Source organism: Nuphar pumila, chromosome 8, assembly GCF_984573655.1.
Source record: "Nuphar pumila chromosome 8, dmNupPumi1.hap1.1, whole genome shotgun sequence".
Classification (NCBI taxonomy): Eukaryota; Viridiplantae; Streptophyta; class Magnoliopsida; order Nymphaeales; family Nymphaeaceae; genus Nuphar; species Nuphar pumila.
In genome coordinates, this window is record NC_143256.1 from 40,077,563 (window position 1) to 40,100,051 (window position 22,489).

At 39.4% G+C, this 22,489-nt stretch overlaps 1 protein-coding gene across 1 annotated transcript; it reads right to left on the minus strand.

The window, feature by feature from the left end:
- Positions 1-21,640: 21,640 nt before the first annotated feature.
- On the minus strand, positions 21,641-22,171 carry LOC149829913 (uncharacterized). The gene has a single exon (XM_090015335.1). It carries the CDS (start codon positions 22,169-22,171, stop codon positions 21,641-21,643), a length of 531 nt encoding a protein of 176 aa, XP_089871461.1.
- Positions 22,172-22,489: the final 318 nt, after the last annotated feature.

Consider the following 22,489-nt stretch of genomic DNA (forward strand, 5'->3'; position numbering starts at 1 on the left):
AAGGTAGCGGATCCTCCCGTCGCTATGGGTAAATGGACTGATAAATTCTGCAAGTTCCATCGGACTGTCGGACACGACACCGAACACTGTTTTGTCCTCAAAAACATCATTCAGGATTGTATTGACAAGAACATGCTAATTGAGGACGAGGATGAGCAACAACTAGAAATCTTGTCCAAGCCATTTCCTAAACATTCAGCTTCAGTCATTATAGAGCAGGCATTCTCTCTGCAAGGCAGTATCCAGCCATGTTCCAGTCGGGACATTCAGGATCAGCATCAGGTCCTAGTCCTTCGCCAAGCGCAGTCTTCCGCCAAGAGGGCGGATGTCACTGCATTTTCCAGCAAACCAACAAAAGTGACTGCAAAAGTCGCCAAGCCAGTCCCCAGGATTCCGAAGCGCTTTATCAAGGCAGCTTCGAAGAAAGAAGAAGATTCAGGGTCAGTTCAGAAACAAATTACTGCTTTGTCCAACATTTCTATCCTGGACCTGACCCATACTTCCCCAGAGCACCAGCAAGTGCTAGAAGATCTGCTCAGAAAGATCAAAGTCAAGCCTAGCACGACTCCGCAAGACATGGCTCAAATCGTCAATCAGGCCATGACAAATGCACCAATCACCTTTTCTGATGAGAATTTGCCAAAGCCTCATTCTTTTCATAATAACGCACTTTACATAGTGGTGCGAACCAGGGGGATGACAGTTCCTCATGTGCTAGTCGATGGAGGCAGCAGCCTCAATATCTGTCCTGAGATGACGGCCAAGGCTTTGGGATTGAAGGAAGATGAATATACCCCGGATCCGATCACGATCTACGGTTTTGATAACCATGGGCAGACAGCCAAGGGGAAAGTATTTCTTGAAATCTTCATCAATTATTCAGTGCACACTATGCTCTTCCACGTAGTCAATGTACCGCCCACGTACAATCTGTTGCTTGGATGCACTTGGACTCACAATGCCAATGCTGTCCCGTCAACTCTACACCAATGCATCAAATGGTCGAAGGGAGGCATGATCACTACGGTCCTAAGAGAGGACCCGGAAGAGCGTCTCCCACAGCCCATGATCCCCCGTCCTACTTTCACTGCCGACATCCCAAGCATCAGGGAAGTCGACGAGATCAATCTGAGCGAAAGTCTGGATATGCTAAAATTGAGAGAAGTTCAGCCAACAGAAAGCATAACAATGATAGCCCAGTGGCAGGGACCCCACTTCTTCAAGTTAGGTGGGCGCCTCGACTGCACCTCCTTACGGAATCATCCGCTTTTTCCTCAGTTCTCAAAAACAACGAAAGGATTTGATCTTCTAATGAAGCACGGTTATCGGCCCTTCAGGGGTTTGGGCAGAAATGAAGACGGCATCCTGGAGCCGATCGTCCCCGATCAGCATGTCACCGGTACAGGCTTGGGTTTCACAGGTCAGTCATCCGGCAGAAAGACCACTTTCGTCAAGGGAACCTAGTAAAGAATACAAATGCCAGTGTTTTCTGTTTTCCTTTCTTTCTATCATCTTGTAAGGGCAAGATCCGCCCTGGTTTCTTTCTTTCCTTCAAACAATCACTTGTAAATATCAAAGTTTACTTAAATGAAAAGTTTGTTTTCTCTGTTCACCTTGGTGTACACAAATTTTCTGCTTATATCCTTGTCTATGTTGTGATTCTCTGTTTCTGTACAAAAGCTTATTTTTCGAACATTTTACCTTTTCTCAAAGGCCTTCTTTTCGGTTTCAGGATTGCCGGGATCATGGCTCCTAAATCGTTCAAAAAGCTCGTTATCAATACCAACTTTTTTCAAAATAAACTGGTCAGAACCTGCAAGACAAAGGCAGGGGAAGAGGCCAGCAAAGTGACAGAGTAGATCAAAGAGTTGGCAGAATTCGACTCGACAATTCAAGATTTGCCAGAATTTGCCAGCATTCAGAAGCAGGATGAACCATCACCGTTGGTTCAAGATCCAACGAAGGATGTCAATATTGGTTCAGAGGATGATCCAAAGATCCTCAAAATTGGTTCCAGTTTAAGTTCAGATGAGAAGGAAAGGCTCATCTACTTCCTCAAACAGCATCAGGAAGTCTTCGCTTGGACTTATGAGGATATGCCAGGCTTAGACTCTAAGTTAGTCGAGCATCGCCTTGTGTTGAAGCCAGATTGCAAACCAATTAAGCAGAAATTAAGAAAAATGGATCCTTGAGTAGCACCGCAAGTTAAAGAAGGACTTGAGGAGTTGTTAAAAGCAGGATTCATTCGGGCCATTGAATATCAAGACTGGTTGGCAAACATCGTGGCAGTTCCCAAAAAGAATGGCAAAGTTTGGATTTGTATTGATTTCAGAGATCTGAACAAAGCCACCCCAAAGGATGATTATCCACTCCCCAACATCGATCTTCTGATCGATAGCACGGCAGGCCATGCCATGTTCTCCTTTATGGACGGATATTCAGGCTATAATCAGATCAAATTGGCCGCTCGTGACCAATCCAAAACTTCCTTTACCATGCCTTGGGGTACCTTTTGCTATACAGTCATGCCGTTTGGACTCAAGAATGCCGGGGCAACCTATCAGAGAGCAATGACATTTATCTTTCATGACCAGATGCACAAGAACATGGATGCCTATGTGGATGACATCCTGGTCAAGTCCAAAGAAGGAGAGGATCATCTTGATGCCCTCGGCCAAGTCTTTGAAAGACTTATTTTCTACAAGCTGAGACTCAATCCACAGAAATGCGTCTTCGGAGTGGAGTTAGGCAAGTTGCTTGGCTACATGATCAGCAAGAAAGGCATAGAAGTAGATCCCGCCAAGGCAAAGGCGATCATTGATATGCCGCCTCCCACTAATCTTAAAGAACTGCGAAGCCTTCAGGGTCGCATCCAGTCTATCCGTCGCTTTATCTCCAATTTAGCCATGAGATGCGAGCCCTTCAATCACTTGCTGAGAAAAGAAGTGAAGTTTGAGTGGGGACTAAAATGTCAGCTCTCGTTTGAGCGCATCAAGCAGTATCTTCTCAATCCGCCAGTTCTGAAGCCACCAGAACTTGGAAAGCCGCTCCTTTTATATATTTCCGTCAACCATAATGCTTGTGGCGGATTTCTTGCACAGTACGAGGAAGGCAGCCGGATAGAGCATGCCATCTACTACATCAGTAAAACTTTCATCGATTATGAGAAGAGATATTCTCAGATAGAAAAGACATGTCTAGCCTTAGTATGGATGTGTCAGAAGCTGAGACATTATTTGATGGCCTCAGAGATCAAAATTCTGTCGAGACTTAACCCTCTCAGATATATCCTTGAGCAGCCCTTCCTTACTGGATGGATTGCAAAATGGCAAGTCCTCCTGATGCAGTACGATTTGGAATATGTTTCTCAGAAGTCAGTCAAGGGTCAGTCCATCGCAGATCAGTTGACAGATTTCTCGTTGACAGAAGATATCAAGGCGAAAGACGACTTTCCGGACGATCGCATCTGTAGCATCCAAGAATCTCCAGTCTGGACTCTATTCTTTGATGGAGCCAGAAATATGTCTGGTATAGGGATTGGGATCTTGTTGATCACTCCTGAAAAGGAGATGCTCCCTTATTCCCTCAAGCTCAATTTCCAATGTACTCATAACATGGCCGAGTATGAAGCTCTAATACAAGGCCTCAAGATTTTGCAAGTCTTTGATGTCAAGAGAGTACACGCCTTCGGCGACTCATTACTTGTTGTCAGTCAAGTTAATGTAGAATGGCAAGTGAAGGACTCAAAGTTAATTCCCTATCAGAAGATCGCCTTGGCTCTCATAGGCGACTTTGAAGAATTTCAGCTCAATCATGTCAAGAGGGAATACAACCATATAGCCGATTGCCTGGCCTATCTGGGTTCTATTTTGTCATTTAAAGATAGCGAGTCTTGTCGTTCCTTCGAGATCAGCAGACTTGATCAACCTGCCTACATTTCAGTGGAGCAAGTAAACCAAGCCACCCAGAAAGAGAAGCCTTGGTACCAAGACATCAAAAACTTCATCGAAACTGGTAAATTCCCAACGGAAATGCCAAGAAGGGAGCAACGTGCAATCCAACGCATGTCAGCCCGTTATTTCATCCTTGCCAATACTCTCTACTGTCGTGGGTTCAGTTCTGAGTATGCCAGATGCTTAGATAAGGACGAAGCCATAGAGGTTGTCCAAGAGGCACACGAGGGAATTTGTGGTGGCCACGTCGGCTACCAAACGCTCGTCAAGCAAATCATCCGGGCGGGGTATTACTGGAAAACCATGTAGCAGGATTGCCATCAATTTGTAAGGAAGTGCGTCAAATGTCAAATACACGCACCTTCCATTCATGCGCCGGCCACATACTTGCAATCCGTGGTCTCTCCATAGCCCTTTTCGATGTGGGCCTTTAATGTAGTCGGTTTGATCACTCCTTCGGCTTCTAATGACCACCGATACTTCCTCGCGGCTACAGAATACTTCACCAAATGGGTCAAAGTTGTCATTCTGCGAACAATAGAAGGCCGACACGTGGTTTCGTTTATTCATAAGAATCTTCTTTGCCACTTCGGCGTCCCACATGATATTGTGTCAGATAATGGCAGTCATTTCAAGAATGAGAAGATGAAGACCTTTTGCTCGAAATTCCGGATTCATCACCATTTCTCAGCTCCCTACTATCCTCAAGGGAATGGCCAGGCTGAGGCCACCAACAAGAGTTTAATCTGCATTCTGGAAAGAACAGTGGAAACAGGCCGCGATTGGCACGAGAAGATGCACGATGCACTTTGGGCGTACCGAACCACCATTCGAACCCCAACCAATGCCACGCCTTCAGAGCTTGTTTATGGGATGGAGGTAGTGTTACCTCTACATGTTCAGAAGCTCACACTCAAGTTTGCGTCACTCATTGAACTTCCGCTTGATCAGTATCAGCAGCAGAGATTGGTACAACTTGATCTATTAGACGAGAAAAGACTTAGGGCAGCAGAGCACGCTCAAGCTTATCGTCAGAGGATAGCTCGGCATTACGCCAAGTCAGTTCTTGAGAGAAGGTTTCGAGTTAATGATCTTGTGCTCAGATCAACGGCTCATTTCAAGCAACGGCCGAAGGGCAAGTGGTCACCCGATTGGGAAGGCCCTTATGTGGTTAAAGAAGCACTGCCTCGCAATTCCTATCATCTGATCAACGCAGATGGAGTAGAATTGCCCGATCCTATTAATGCTTTACATTTGAAAAGATTTTATACTTGAATTGTTCATCCTAGCCTTTTGTACTCTTTAAAAGTCTTTTCAAATAAAGCAATATTCTTCTCACATTCTTCTCCCTGATACTGGGGCATTTTTATTTTTGATCTATACTTATCTTCCTCCATCATAATGCGGGCAGGATCAGACGAATCCTTTTCTAAAAATCTTACCAACTCTTTGGTAATTATTAAATTGCGTTCATTTCATTTTTCTTTTTATCTAATCCAATTTTATCAATTTGTTGTCAATTTTATCAATTTGTCAAAATTTCATTAAGTTTTATCAAATTTTACTAAATTTTATTCCTTTATCTTAAAAATCCCCTTCAGGTTAAGGGATAAACCTGATGCCTCTTTTCAATGAGGTATTCTTTTTATTTTTTTCCCTCAAGTTAAGGGAAAAACCTGACCCTCGTTGTTCGAGGTGTTCCCATTCAGGATAAGGGATAATCCTGATACCCCTCATAGAAGCATCACTGCTACCCGTGAGAATTCTTTTTTAAAACCAATTTTCAATAAAGCTATTTAAATTCTTCTCCATGTTTATAAATTTTATTCTTCTTCAAATTAAGGGATGAATCTGAATTATTCCTCCATAAATTCTTCAATTCTCATCAAATTCTACTCTATACTCCTTTAGGAAGGAGGAAGATCCTGAAGCCATTCGAATCTTAGGCCACCTTGGGTCAAGGATCTCGAATAAATCTCTCATCTTCACCATCAAAATTTATTCATGCTTTTGTCGATCTTTCGAGTTTCGGCTCCCGGGTTGGGATTGTTTTCTTCCCATCTGAGTTCCGACTCGGATTTTCCTTTTTGTATATTCTTATTTTTGAAGTCTCAAGTTTCGACTTGAACTTCCTTTTGAATCCAATGGTCGTATTGGACAAATCATTGTTTTGAGAATTCAAGTTTTTCCAAACTCAATTCTCACTCATTTCAAAACCGGGTTCCGACCCGGATTTTCCTTTTTTGTATATTCTTATTTTTGAAGTCTCAAGTTCCGACTTGAACTTTCTTTTGAATCCAATGCTCGTATTGGACAAATCATTGTTTTGAGAGTTCGAGTTTTTCTAAACTCAATTCTCAATCATTTAAAAACCGGGTTCCGACCCGGATTTCCCTTTTTTGTATATTCTTATTTTGGAAGTCTCAAGTTCCGACTTGAACTTCCTTTTGAATCCAATGCTCGTATTGGACAAATCATTGTTTTGAGAATTCGAGTTTTTCCAAACTCAATTCTCACTCATTTAAAAATCGGGTTCCGACCCGGATTTCCCTTTTTTGTATATTCTTATTTTTGAAGTCTCAAGTTCCGACTTGAACTTTCTTTTGAATCCAATGCTCGTATTGGACAAATCATTGTTTTGAGAATTCGAGTTTTTTCAAACTCAATTCTTACTCATTTAAAAACCGGGTTCCGACTCAGATTCTCCTTTTTTGTATATTCTTATTTTTGAAGTCTCAAGTTCCGACTTGAACTTCCTTTTGAATCGAATGTTCGTATTGGATGAATTGTCGTGTGGAGAATTCAAGTTTTTCAAGCTCAGTTCTCACCCATTTCTTATATTTGAAAAACTGAGTCCCGACTTGGATTTTCGCTTTTATGCATCCTCATTTTTTTCAAAGTTCTGACTTGAATCTTCTTGCCAATTTAATGCTCACTTGTGGAGCGGAGTTCTCCTTGAACTTCCCCTTCAGGATAAGGGATAATCCTGAAACACCGACAATCATTCTCGCTTAATCCTCAAGTATCATCGAATGTCGGTCTCATTTTTCAAATCCTCCTTTTGAAAAACCCAGTGCTCGTACTGGTGTGCATTTCGAAAACCCAGTGCTCGTACTGGTGTGCATTTCGAAAATCCAGTGCTCGTACTAGTGTGCATTTTTCAAAACCCAGCGCTCGTACTGGGGCATTTTTTGAAATCCAGTGCTCGTACTGGTACATCTAGCGCTCGTGCTAGTGTTTGGCTGACTAATCAGTTAGGCATCCAGGTTCAGCCTTTGTGCTAACCAAACATCATCATTTCAAGCTATAAATTCTCAATCTCGACCTTCAGGTCATCATTCTATCAAAAATCAATCATTTTCTCTTGCGAATGACCCTCTTTAGGGAGAGTTCGAGGGAGCTCGTTCCTTTCGCATGCAACCATCTTTTCATTCGCAAAAACCCTCTTTTCGAGGGGGAGTTTGAAGGGACTCGTTTTCTTCGTGAACAGTTTGCAAAACAACAACCAACTTTACACAAGAGAACCCTCTTTTTTTTTTCAGGGAGAGCTTCGACGGAAGCTCGTTTCTTTTGTGCCCCCTGTTTTTATCATTTTTGGCCAACCCCTTCACAGAGGACCCTCTTCTAGGGAGAGTGTGATGGACTCGTTCCTCTGTAATACTTTCTCAACTTTGTCTTTCGACCGCCTTTCCATAAGAGAAGCCTAGAGATAGGGAGTTTTGACAAAAACTTAATTTCTCTTCGAAAGTTCTATTTTGCAAACACCTCCTCTTTCAGGGAAGAGATGAGTATTTCCAACTTCCCATTCAGGTATGGGCTTAAGCCTGAGTCTCTCTTTTTGGGGAAAAAGAGAGGAGAATTTTGTCACGGACGTGTCGACTTGATATCAAGCGATTTCTTTCATCAGGGATTTATAGAATACTTTTGCCAATTTGCGATCAAAAGTCATTGTTGATCTCAAAATTTTCATCACATAAAAGAATTATCTTAGGCTACCTTTAGTATTATTTCCAAAAGAGCAAGACTTTTGCGAAATAAGAACTAAATTCAAGCTGTTTCTGTTGGTCAACCAAGAGGATAAAGAAAAAATCTTCGATATAACCGGCAAAGGAAAATTCAATGATGTTGAAAAGCCATAAATGAACTAATATTGATCATAGTTATGGCACATTCTTAAAGATCATTCTTCTGGCAGTAAGACAGTGTAAATATCTTGGGCAGTAAAAAAGAACCTACCCAATCCATATCTCCTCAGTCGTCCAAGCTAAGTTGCAATCAAATATCCGCAAAAGGGATCTCTCAATTGTCGTCAAGATGAAGGCGAACCAAGCGAGCAGACCCCCGGGGCCGAAGAAGATTTGAAACATCTCCAAGATGACGGAGTTTGTGACGGATCCTTCCAGGGAAAGTTCGGATCACCGTCGAGATGAAGGCGGATGCGATGAACCTACCGACAAACACCAAAAGATATCTGATTTCTGCTATCATCCAGAGATTTCAACCCAGTAAACCTATATCATCAAGCATAATTCCTGAGAAAGAAAAAGAAGGATCGGAGCATCTCCAAGATGAAGGAGTTTGTGACGTACCCTTCCCTGAAAAAGAGAGAAAAGTCAGGACATCTCCAAAATAAAGGATGATGTAAAAGAACCCAAGAAAGCTCCATGGTTCAAAAGAGTGCAAAAAGATCATCATGGGAAATGCCCAGGATATCCAATTGCCCGAAATTGTCAGGAATCATCTTTATCTATGTGAAATTATTTTATCAATATCTTTTCACTTAATTGCTTTTGTGAAACTAAGAATATTTCATCTGTGTTCATATCAAGGAAATTGATATCTTCCTCGAAGAAACTCAACAACAACAAATTTGAATTTGATTCTTGATTCTACAGAGTTAGCCCAATTGGACCTAATACTCTAGGTAGAAAAAGGTGATATTTTCACACATGAGCACAATTCAATCATTTTGTATCAACTACAATTTTGGCATCTTATTTGGCAATATTTTTTCATTATCCCAACATGAAGTGTGAACTTGATGATCGTTTGGACGTACCCTGACATCATCCCTCCTTAGGACTGAAAGGTCCTTTCCTTCCATCTGATCTGAGTGCTCTCGAATCTGCACACTTCCCTATGTTTCCCCACTGTCCCACCATAGACAGTCCCGTTCAGGATAAGGGTTAAACCTGAACTTTTTGCAAAAGGTCTATTATTGTCAAAAGCTATTTTCAGTCTCAGCAATGAGGCGCCCAAGAACAACCCATTTTTCAAGCTTTAGGGACCCCCATTTTCATCCTTTTGCAAAAACCCCCTCGGACTTGTTGTACAAAGTCTAGAGGTCCGATCACAGTTTCCCCGCTCTTCGAGGATTCTGTATCCATTCAGGATAAGGATTAAACCTGTCACCTCGCTCCTCGAGGTGCAACCCAAAAACCTTCTGCGAGAGGTCGTCTGTTTTTAGAAAGTTGATTTTAGTCTCAGCAATGAGGCGCCCAAGATCATCCCCTTTCCAAGCTTTAGGGAACTTCCTTGTTCTTCTCTTCTAGCAAACCCCTTCTGGATTTGTTCATCCAAATTCTGAAGGTCCCATTATGGTTTCTTCATTCGAGGATTCCGTATGGTCGTCCCTTTCAGGTTAAGGGTTAAGCCTGAACCACGCTCCGCGAGGTATCTTTCCATTCAGGTTTGGGTTAAACCTGAGTCTTGTTTTGACTAGATATCCTTTCTAGTCCCATCACGGTTTCTTCATCCGAAGATTCCATATCATCCCCCACTCAGGTCAAGGATTAAATCTTAAATCTTCTTCTGATGATATATTCCTTCCTGTCTCATCACGGTTTCTTCGTTTGAGGATTCCGTATGGTCATCCCTTTCAGGATAAGGGTGAAGCCTGAACCTCACTCCGTGAGATACCTTCCTTTCAGGTTTGGGTTAAACCTGAGCCTCGTTTCGACGAGGCAATCCTCCTGTCCCATCATGGCCTTCCCCACAAAGGAATCCATGCTCTTTATCTATTCATCCAGGAAAGGATCATGCTTAAGTTTCATCTCATGCGGCATTTCTCTCAAAAATGTCCCATCAAAGGTCTGCTTATATTTCCTTCTCCCATCCGAATCATCTTGATATATCTTCGTCCCATCCAGGTTAAGGGCTAAACCTGAGTCGTTCCAAAAGTTGATCTTGTCTCGCCCATGAAACCTGATCAAAATTCTTATCTTTCACCATTTTGGGATCCTCACCCAAAGTCCCATCACGATTTCCTCATTTCTATCTATTCAGTCATATCACTTTCGAGGATTTCGTCTTCCCCAAGCCATTCAGGACAAGACTTTAAGCCTGAAAAGCCATAATTCTTTCACACCCAGTTCAGATCTGCTGACTGAGGCATTTTCAAAATTTGGAGTGTTATCCTTGCCACTAAGCTCGGCTTCTTACCGGCTTAGTAGCAAAAAGGGGCATCTGTGAACACCCCAAATTTTTCAAAAATTTTTGTAACTACTCCCCTTTTGCTCTTTATCTTCATTTTTGGGTAATTGAGTCAGTTTTAAATCTAAAATTCTACTTTATTTCTCAAGTTTTATTAAAATTAAATTCATTTTACATATCTGACTCAATTTCGGATCCGGATCTATTGTCAAGATCCAAATCTGAGCTTCATTATCCAATTTTAAATCGAATTCTCAAAATTATCAAAAATAACTTTTGAAAGGCTCAGACAGTTCGTCCGGTATCCATTTGGATCCATTAAGTTGTATTTCTCGATTCGAGTTTCAAAACTCAAACATGTTCTCAAAACTTGGGTCCAAACCCATCCTTCTGAAGAAATTTCCCCGAAATGGCCTGAAATTCTCAGAAAAACGCTTTTGTAAATATTTCTCAAAAAAATATCAAAAAATTAGTGTTTAAAACTTTGTTTTCTTGTAAAATCTAGGGTTTTATTCCAAAAATACAAAAAAATACATTAAAAAAAAACCAAAAAATTGGAAAAACTATGTGAAGAACGAGTGGTTTCAAGCTTTTTTTTTAAAGTTGGTTTTGCTAAAAAAAAAAAATCTTTTTTAAACCACTTTATAAAAAAACAAAAAAAAAGAAAACCCGTTTTGGAAAAAAACTTTTTATAGAAGACCTCTTTTTGGAAAATGTAAAAATTCTAGAATCGAGTTAAGGTTTGAGGGGGGGACTCTCTCGAGTTTTTCTCTCTCTGGTTGCCTTCTCCCCCTCACTCTCGCCTCTTTCTCCCTCCATGGCCGACCACCCCATGTGCGTTCCTCTTCCATCATCAACCCTCCGATCGCCTTCGCCCTCCTCCTTCGTTCATCACCAACAAACCTCGCGTGCGTCCACCTCCCGAACTCCTCCACCCTCCGATGGCTGGAACCCCCTTTCTTCAACCCTCGGATCACTTCCCCTTCTTCTTCACCCGTCGATCGCTAACAAACCCTCCTTCACGAAGCTTCCACCGAACACCCCCATGTGCAATCTTCCATCATCAACCCTCGCACGCCTCATCCTCAACGGCCTCACCCTTCTCGAGCCTTCGTTTGCTTTCCTATAAGAGCATGCACAGGGAAAGGGGTCGGGGATCAGATTTTTTTTCTTGAGTTCGTTCTCTGCCTCCCCATTTTTTCTCCTTCTTCAGTCCGTTTGAAAGGAGTTCAGTACCCAAGCTCTCCTCCTTTGAGAACTTCTGCAAACCGGAAGCCTTGAGCAATCAAAAGGAGGTCGGCCATTTCCTGCGACTGAGAGGATCCCCTGCAGAATCAATCGAAGGAAGCTAACACTCACAGCAAGATTATTGCCTTCTCTTACTTCAGCCTTGCAGAACCACGGTAGGCACTTTTCTTATCCTTCACCTTCTGATCTTCTTTTAGTTTTTTTTTTTCTTCTTTCTTTCTCTTTTCCGTCGTTTTTTTTTAGCCCCGTTAAATGCACCATGGAAGGTATTCAGTTGCCTATAGCAACCTCGGTACCTCCTTGTGCTACAGTAATGGAATTGCATGTTCCGACATTTTCTATCATTCCCATTCGTCCCTATATGCTTTCCTGGTTAATCCTAACCATCTATTTAACTCGTCTTTCAATTTCATTTGCACGGTAGCACTTAACTCAGATTCATATTTTCTATCATTATTGCAAATGTTGAATCATGTTTTCATTAGCTTGCCTTCTGCTAAATCATTTCGGTATCTGCTATGATTTTCCATGTTTTGATTGCTGGCCTGGACATTTTTTTTTACACACCTGTATTTCTCACATTCTGCTCTGTCAAGCATTACCTGAAAGTAGGAAGGCGTGCTTTGCTCTCTGTTGCAAGTCGATTTCCTTATCTAGTTTTTTGGTTGCCCAGAGGCAGTCTCCATATCACCAATATGGCATCCACATGATCTACCTGTGGTCCAGTTCTCAGTCACATAGGTTTATGTAACAAGGGATTTTTAGAATTATATTCCAAGGACTTTCTCACCACAAATAATGAAAAGATGTAGTTTATGTAAATAGAAGGGTGAATTTGGCCTTTCAAGAAGCGTGAAGTCACTGTATGTGCAGAATCTCATTACTTACAGGAGATATTTGGTGCTGTTGTGATGTAATGTGGCATCCTTCTTCAGTAGTATTCCTGGAAACGGCAATGCTGGGAACATTTATTTATGATCAACAAGCGTCGGCTCATGTTAAAGAAGTAAAAAAGGAGCTATGGTTTTTCCAAGGCATTCATCACTTTAGGCGAGTCCCAAGCATTGAGGGCTCCCTTCACTAGTTCCCGCCACCTTTTGTTGATGTTCCATGTCCTTTTTTTCCTGTTTTACATGCAGTTATATTCTTTTTATGGCTATTTGCTTCCACTATATCACCGCCCATCATTTCAGTTTTGCAATACAACCTCTGTGCTTTGTATTCTGCAGCATGACACTCATGTTCTACTGTGGCATAGAATGTTTGACGTGCTCTTACCTATGGTAAGTGATTTGATCTGATCATTTATCTAAGCATCATCTACTTTCTGTACAAATATGATGAGTTGCAGTGTTAATATGAAATTTCAAATGTTAAAGCATTGTAGCTTGGATCTGTATAAGTATTCATAGAGCATCCTAATAGCTATTCTGTATTAGTTTATTGTAATTTTCTGCTTATTGAACATTAGTAAGTCCAACACCTAACCTGACGATTGTTTGTTTATCCAACCTCAGCAGGTCCAGCTTGTGTTGACATAATCATCGGATCATCATATGTCATTCATTAGCGATACCAGGGTGTGTATTGCTGCCACTGCGGGCAACAAGCATTTGTAGATTTTCATTTGTTGACAGTTTTAAAGGCATTGTCAAATCTAGAACGTCGAATGATCTATCGACAGGTTGCCACATTGGCATGGCCTGAAGCTGAATCTGGTTGAGGAAGTCACTCTATGGCAATCCCTTTAGTGCTTGCCCTCTCTCACATAGGCCATTAGACTGTAGCACAGCATTATGTATCTTCTGAGAATTGGATAAACTGCTATCGTTCCCTGTAAACTTTTATTTTCTTTTCAGTGTTAAGTCGTTAGGATGTGAATCAGAAAGGGGATTCAAATATCTTTGTCAGAATTTTTAAAATTCAAATGTGCCAAACTTTGGTACATGGGAGACCATGGATTCATTATCGGGCAACCTGATCCTCTGTCACACTTATGCATTTCATGTTACACCCCTTTTCATTGTCCACACTCACACCAGTTGTGGTTTCCTGCACATTCGTTCACTTTTTGCACAGCCTTTTCTCACCTTCAACACTTACACACCATGTTATACTTCAACTTGTACATTTGTTTGCAATCTCTACTGCATGTTCATTCACATGTCTATCTCCCAGCACATTAAGTGGTATTAGGTCATTAGTTCAGTCCAAAATATATATCATTCAAGAATCTTTTTTTTTTTTTCTTTCTTTCTGTGTTAGGATCATTGGGTGCTCTTTAGTATATTATTGGGTAGGGTCATGACCCTACATTCATATCACTTTCAGCCTCACACCGCATTTACAGTATCATCTGCGTATTACTTCCCACATCACCTATAGTACACTGTCAAACGGTTGTAGTTTTGCAACAGCCCAACATATTACTGTAATCTCACATTATAGTAAGAGTTCCAGGCAGCTTCTGCACTGCTGTGATCTCCCACGTTTACAACATGTCACCTTAATACATCCCTTAGTTGCTATGAATTCATAGAAAAAGAAAAGAAAGGAGAGTCTCCTTTGCATTCATTCTAGATGGTATTTTGCACTCTCAGTTTCACTTCCACATCAGCCATATGGAGCAATTCTATCACAGCATTATCTCCACTTGCCTCCATCCTTTGCACCACATGCAGTGGCTCCTTATGATTGCCCCACACAGCAACCCAACGGCTGTTGTGTATTCACAGTGGTTCACAATGAACCACTGTGTTCCTCTTTTCTCTATGGTAGTTCATTAAGAACTACCATAGACACCATGTGGTTCACAATGAACCACTGTGTTCTCCTTTTCTCTATGGTAGCAAATCAAGAACTACCATAGCTGCCATATTCCACAGTGGTTCACAATGAACCACCGTGTCTCTTCCTTTCTATGGCGGTTCACCAGGGATTACCACATTTCATGACGATTCACCTTGGACTATCCTGGCCCTTGCCTTCATTCATTACATATAGAGGTTCATTTGACTATGGCATTGCCTATATATATATATATATATATATATATATATATATATATATATATATACATATATATACCTATGTATATATGTACACTTTCTAAAAAAGACAATGTAGGCCATATACCCTTCTCATTCAGCATGAGCATAGCACTTTGCATTAGGATCAATACAAATCATATATGATCTTGTTTTCAATGAAGCACTTTTCTTCTATTGTGCTAATTCATTCTTTTACAGGGAAGTCATGAGAAATTTGTATTGCCCTCTTAAGATTAGAGATGTCATCCTTCCAGATTTCAGGGATTGTAACAACTTAGATATTAATGAGAAATTTTCATTTCCAGTCTTAGATTAGAATGAATGAGCATTGTAAAATACCATGAATTACTTGTTTTCATGCTTTTGTCTTTATTTCTCAAAATCTCACAATGGTGAAACGCGAATGGCACGTGCACCACTTCGTAAGAGGTAAATCAATCCTAAGTTGATGATCCACATCAATGGTCATAGTCAGGGTGTGGACAAAACTTAGGATTTTTATCTTTTACGAAATAACACTGGATCCATAGTGGATCTATTTTCAAAATTCATCATATTTCCTTAAATATTTTCTTCTTTTATTAGAATTTAACTTAAAATTGACTCAAAATATATACCAATGGCCATAGTCAGGGTATATTTAGAGTTAATTTCATTTTAAATTCTATAAAAGCACCAAATGTATTTTATTCTTCTCTTGAATTTAAATATAGATTATTATGTAATACATTCAATGACCATAGTCAAGGGTGTATTATATTTTCAATCTTGTTTTAATTCATCCAAAGAATGAAATAGCTTTTTAAAATCCAATTTCAAATTCTTTAAATTCATTCATCATTTAGGATAGAACTACAGCATATTTTCCAAAATTCCTTTTTCAAAACTCCAAGTAATGTAAATATCTTCCTCAATCTATCTTCAATCCTTTTCAAATCCAATTCATCCTTTCATTTTTCGAAATTCTATTTTTAATCTCAAAGTTCAATTCAACTTTGAGATTTCAAATTCATTTTTATATATTCAAATCAGATTTCAAAGTTCAATTTGACTTTGAAATTTCAAATTCATTTTTTAAAATCTCCAAACAAACTCAAAGTTCAATTTAACTTTGAGATTCTTGATCCATTTTTCTAAATTTCAAATTCAAACTCCAAATCCATTTTAAGATCCAAGATTCAACACTCATATTGGATCGCAGACTTCAGATCCAATTCTATTTTAGGATCCAAGATCCAATTTCACATTTGGATCTCAGATTTCAGATCCAATTTCCCTTTAGGATCCAGAATCCAATTTCACATTGGATCTCAGACTTCAGATCCAAATCCATCTTAGGATCCAGAATCTAATTCTACATTGGATCTCAGACTTCAGATCCAAATCCATCTTAGGATCCAGAATCCAACCCCATATTGGATGTCAGACTTCAGATCGAAATCCATCTTAGGATCCAAAACCCAATTCTACATCGGATCTTAAATCCATTTTTGAGATCCTATTCCATTCCCAATTCTAGATTTCAAATCCAAGTCAATTTCCACATCTCATATGAACCCCCCCCTTTTAATCCATTTCTATTCTTAAATGCCATTTTGATTTTCTCAGTCCATTCCAAATTTCAAACTTCAGAAATCCAAATTCAATTCCATCTCAAGTATTCATTTCCTTTCCTAAATTCAAATTCAAATTCAAAGTCACATTTTGACTTTGAAACTTCATTTCCGCTCATTTTAAAATTTCAAGCCATTCCTTCTCATTTATCCTTCCAAACTCTGATTTACTCCAAAAACTTAGAACTTCTCTGATCTATCTCAAGTTCTAAAGTTAGATTTAAGTCATTTCTTCACTCCTTTATCAAATTCATCTCAGAATACTTGGAAATTTTCAAAACCTCTTTTAAAAGGAGCATACATTCTTGCATTGCACAAGCATGATTCTCTGTGCATTTAGATCTTTAGGATAAATTCTTAGATGATATTTAGGCAAAGCAAAAGGCATAGGTGGAAATCCTTGGTTCGATTACCCCTGGTAAAGGCGCCAGGAACGGTCGAACCTCGTACCGACGAGCGAATCCCGTCTCTCCATCTTCCCGCAACATTTTCAAAATGGAGGCGAGTAATTTCTAAATATTTTCAAATCAAGGTCAAGTAAGACCGCGCAAAATAGTTCCTCTTCTCTCTTTCTCTCTTTCTTTCTTTCTTTTCGTCTTCTCTTTCTCTTTTCTTTCTTTAATTTTTCTCCCTTCAAAAAGGAGGAAAATAGAGGCTGGAAAAGGAAAAGAGAAGGAAGAGAGAGAGAACCACAAGAGAGGAAAAATTTTGCGATGATCACAGGCTCATGAGTCGATTCCCGAGTGGAGTGACACGCCTTCCCATACTGAATGGATGTAACAAATTTGACTTGCTCATGATGTGAAGCAGTGGGTTGCAAGTCAATTGACATGGAATCCTCTCCCTTGGATGTGACCACAGACTGACTATGAAGGTTCCCCTGACTTTGTTTACTTAATGTCTGAGCTAAATGTCCCATTTGAGTCTCTAGCTTGGCTATTGACTGCGTATGGGAGCAAAGAGTGGCCTTGATATCAGAAAAGGCTTCTAACATCTTCTCCTGAAATGATAAACTTGGAATGGGCTCTTGAAGAGAAGGTAGACTAGACTAGGGATGAACCTATGAAAAAATGGGATGCGAGTAACATTGTGAAGGGTTACTGGGTCTATACTGTGTCTGGAAGGGCTGATGGGATAGGGAAATGGACTGGTTTCGCCAACTTGGGTTATATGAGGATGTAAATGAATCGGGCATGGGTTTAGCGAAACCTTGGGCAGCATTCACCTGCTCCTGAATGAATTCAGGATATAATGGCGCTGCCGGACAATCTACAACACAGTGTGCAAGGCTAGCACATAGCTCGCACACTCTTTCTATTGTACTTCTCGAAGAATTGGCTAGGAATTGATCTAACTTCCTAGTCAACTGGTCAACCTTGGTACGCAAATCTAACTCAGACCCTACTTCGGAAATCCCAGCTTTCCTAGGACCACTAGACAGAGATGTAGTCCTATCGAGCCGTGAAGACAGGGTATGATGCCTCATGTTTTCACTCAAGGTCTCGAATAAAGACCACGCCTCGTCCTCACTCTTGAGCATAAAAGTGCCCCCACAAGACGAATCAACCATTTGACGATGCTTCTCAGTAAGCCCGTCATAGAAATACTGCACCAACTGCCAACGAGGCACCTAGTGATGGGGACACTTGCAAAGAAGATCTTTCAATCTCTCCCAAGACTCGTGAAACTGTTCTCCCTCAATTTGAGAAAAACTGGTTATAGCTTTACGAAACTGATTCGTTTTACCAATTGGGAAGTATTTTTTGAAAAATTCTCTTTGCATTCCTTCCCAAGTAGTAATACGAACCGTCTCAAGAGATTTTAACCAGTGCTTGGCTTTATCTTTGAGAGAGAACGGAAACAAGGTTAACCGCATAGCATCTTCTCCAAAATTATTGATTCACGCAGTCGAGCAAATCTCAAGGAATTTGTCGAGATGACGATATGGGTCTTCATTGCTAAGGCCATAAAACGAAGGTAACATTTAAATCACACTGGCCTTAATCTCAAAATGGCTCGCTCCTACATCAGGTCTCGTGATGCAGGAGGCGGGAGTATACGTATTTGGCATGAAGTACTCCCTCAAAGGATGGATCAAATGATGATCGTCAGCCATTGCGTACACCTTGGAGTAGACCGGTGTAGCACACATCCTAATTTTGGGTTTTCTACCTAACTAACGCACTAAGCGGCCAAACCACGCAAACCACAAAGCGAGTAAACTAAAAACAACAAAAACTAAACAAACACCACACAGTTACACATAACAGAGATTATGCAAAGAAATATGAAATCTATGTGTACGGTACCAATCGTACACAGTCACCTCTAAGGGGATCCTAATAGGTGGGTTGTGCAGAAAAGTAAACTCGTCTCTAAGATATGCACATACGTGGTTCTAAACCTAAATGCAACACAAACACTAGGCAATAAAGTGAATACTAATATTACGCCGTTCCCCGGCAACGACGCCAAAAATTTAATGTCTTTTTTTAAATCGTTGTAATTTTGAAAAGATTTTTAAATGAAAAACATGTGAAAACCAGACATCAAATAATAAAAACCGGTTCTCACTAGTGGATGAGACCGGGTCAAACTCAGGGAACGAAAATATTTCGTATTCAAACACACAATTCTAAACTATTTCTTTATTGCCGAATTATAAAATGTAAAATGTTCGAGAAAAGTAAAAACAACTAACTATTACAACAAATGAATACCCTTCTCAGAGGGCATAAAATGCAATATTTACAAACCCAAAATCAAATTCCTAATTCTAAACTGAAAATAACAACTTCTACTCTTGTTCTTCTCGAGTCGTGCAATCGCTTCTGCTTCACTCCTGTGCTATCCTGCACAAATCAAAAGAACACGAGCAGTACAAGAGAGAAAAGTAAAAACTATACTAAACACAGTTTATGCTAATTCAATGCTAAAACATGAAAGCAATCTAATGACAAATAACTAAGTAATTCTACGATTAACTAACTGATTATTAAGCAATTAACAACGCTAATTACCTATCATTTACTTAACTAACAACTACTTAAAACTCAATGAACTAGGATCTAACAATAGAGTAAGCTAATTATGAAAACAAAACATGAGATTAAAATTTCAAGAATTGAAAGAAATGAAAATATCAAGGATGTAATGAAAATCAAGAATTTCAATATGTAAAGAAAAACAAATAGGAAATGACTAAAAACTAAACAAAAAATCAATTAAACAGGCAAAAGCAAGAGATATAAAACTGAACAAACAGAAATTGAATACAAAATAAAAAAAACAGAAACATGAAAAAGTTAAAAACAGTAAATTTGAACTGTAAAGAAACAAAAATTAACTGTAAAAACAAAGCAGGAAAATGATAAAAAAAAAAACAGGAAAATCAGGAAATGAATTTCAGAAAAGAAAATAAAAGAAACAGAAATTTAACAAATGAACAACAAAAACCGAATGTTAATGCAATGCAAGACATTTATGAAAAAAAACAGGAACTTAATGCAATGAAAAATATTGTAAAATTACTAAGAATTCAGGAAAAACAAAACATGAAATGGAAAACTGGAAAATGAATTTAATGAAAGCATAGAATGAATGTAAAAGCAAGAAAAACATGAAATTACAAATTTCAAGAAAATAAGAACATGCTGCAAACAGGAAATTCAAAACAGGAAAATAACGAACTATCAAACAGAAATCTACTCTATGTGATGAATGAAAAACAGGATTCAACAACAAATAATGAACTACTTATGAAACTAAAATGCTAACAAACAAATTAACAACATTACAAATGAATTAACGACATCTAAGTAACGAATCAACAAAATACAGATCAGACAATGAACAGAAAAAGGAAAAAAAAAAATTTGAAACACAACTATCGACTTTTTTTCTTTTTGTTTTTCACAATCAACACAACCTGATAATCAATTAAAAGGAAAAGAAGAATAACGAAGCTGAAGAAGAAGAAGAAGAAGAAGAAGAAGAAGAAGATAAAAATGAAAATCACACTCGATTTATTTATTTATTTATTTATTTTTCTGAAACAAAACAAAAACAGTTAGATACTCGATTGAAAAGAAAGAAAAAGACAAAGAAGAAGAAGAAGAAGAAGAAGAAGAAGAAGAAGAAGATAAGAAGAAGAAGAAGAAGAAGAAGAAGAAGAAGATTGACTTACCGTAGCCGGAAGGATTAGGGAAGAATGGCCATCCACCTACACGCCGCCGCCGGACTGAAGCACCTCCACCACCGGATTGAGGAAGATGAAAAGAAGGAAGAAGAAAGAGAGGGAAAAGAAGGGGTAAAGGGAAATTCGGCAATGGAGACGGGTGAGAAGAGAGGGAAAGAGGGGAAAGAGGGAAGTTCTGGCGTACAAGGGAGACGCCTGAAAAATTTCGATTTTTTGGGTTTTTAACAGAAAGCAAACCGGTTTGAACCGGTTTTCTGTTTGCTTTTTTTTAGTTTTGAAAGAAATGCAAACCGGTTAAACCGGTTTGTGATTATTACTTTTTTTTTTAGTTTTAAAAAAAACCCAAACCGGTTAAACCAATTTGTTATTATAATTTTTTTTTTCAGTTTTTTCAGTTTTCAAAAATCACAAACCGTGTAATGGTTTGTTTTTTTTTTTCTTTTCTAAAATAAACTATTTAAAAGTTTTTATTTGCTAAAAACCTCAAAACCTCATTTGATTATTATTTTTTTCTAAAAAATATAACTATTCTAATCTATATATTTAATATTTCTTTTTTCTTATTTTCTATAAAGAAAACCAAAATTATTTTATTAACTAAATTGCAAAATAAAGCTACTTTTTCAAGCATTTTCTAATTTTAATTCATTTTAGCTCACTTACTCAAAACCAACATAAAATTGGGTTTTAAATCATTTTTTTATGAAATCATGTATATTTTTTATATAAAATAACCCTAAAATATATGCATGATCACTGCTGCTGCTGTGTCGAAGGCTGTCGCTGCTGTGCTGGCTGGGAAGTACTTGGCGTATTCCTGCGCTGGTCATCTGCCTGTTTCTTTCTGCAATCCCGGATATAATGACCTATCTTCCCGCAATATAAGCATCCGCCTGTGTCCCGTGGGCAAGGTCGCCCTGGATGATCTGTGGTATATTTCAGACAACTAGCTGCGGTAAGCTGCTTCTGCTGTGGCTGCTGGCGTTGTTGGTACTGGGGTCTACGGTTCTGATGCTGGATCTGGCGGGTGGTGTTGTTGTTGTTGTTGTTATGCTGCTTCTTTGACTGAGGATGGAACTTCCTTCCACCCTGGTTCCTCTGGAATTGTCTCTTCCTTGGCCAACTCTTTTGGCCAGGATTCTGCTGCTACTGACGTGGTGCGGAAGTCTTCTGCGATTTGGTCCAGTCATACTCAAGCAAGGAGGCCGTCTCTAAAGCCTCATCGACCGATGTATGTGCACGTGTGTACACCTTAGTCCGTAATACCGACTTCATACCTCGAGCAAATTTAAGAGCTTGCTCTTTTTCTGTCGTGTATAAGTGCAGACAAAACCTCTCCAAGCTGTGAAATCGCGTGACATATTCAGAAAGAGAAGAACTACCCTGTTGGAGGTCAAGAAACACCTGCATCTTCCGGCTCCTCTCGTGAGCTGGAAAATAGGCTGTGTAGAACGCCTTTACGAACTGGTCCCACTCTACAGGCTGGTTGTCGAATTTTATCTCCCAGGTGGTTGCCCACCATCTTTCTGCGTCCTTTTTGAGACGGTATATCCCAAAATCAACTTTCTGATCATCACCGACTTGTAACACACAAAAAATATGCTCTATTTCTCTGATCCAGTCTTCAGCTGCTTCCGGCGATGACTTCCCATCAAACGTGGGAGGGTTCAAGCTCATAAATTGCTTGTAAGGGACTGCTGCAACAGGAATCTAGGCAGGTGTTCCCTGGTTGCACTTTTGTAAATGATATTTTTAACAATATTTTTCAATGAAATACATGGGAAAATCGTCAACCAAAGATATAAAACCGACTTTCCACCGAAATGGCGAGTACGGGTCGAATCCACAGGGAACGGGATATTTCTGAAATAATTCTAAAATAACACTTTATTAACATAAAAATTTTACAATCTATGTCAATGTTTACAAGTTACATTAAATAACATTCTAACTATGAAAATAAACTACAATAGGCAGCTAAGTCTTCAGCAGGTC

Bases quoted from the DNA above. Each gene is read 5' to 3' on its own strand.
- LOC149829913 (XM_090015335.1), bottom strand. From the start codon at position 22,171: ATGAGCTTGAACCCTCCCACGTTTGATGGGAAGTCATCGCCGGAAGCA.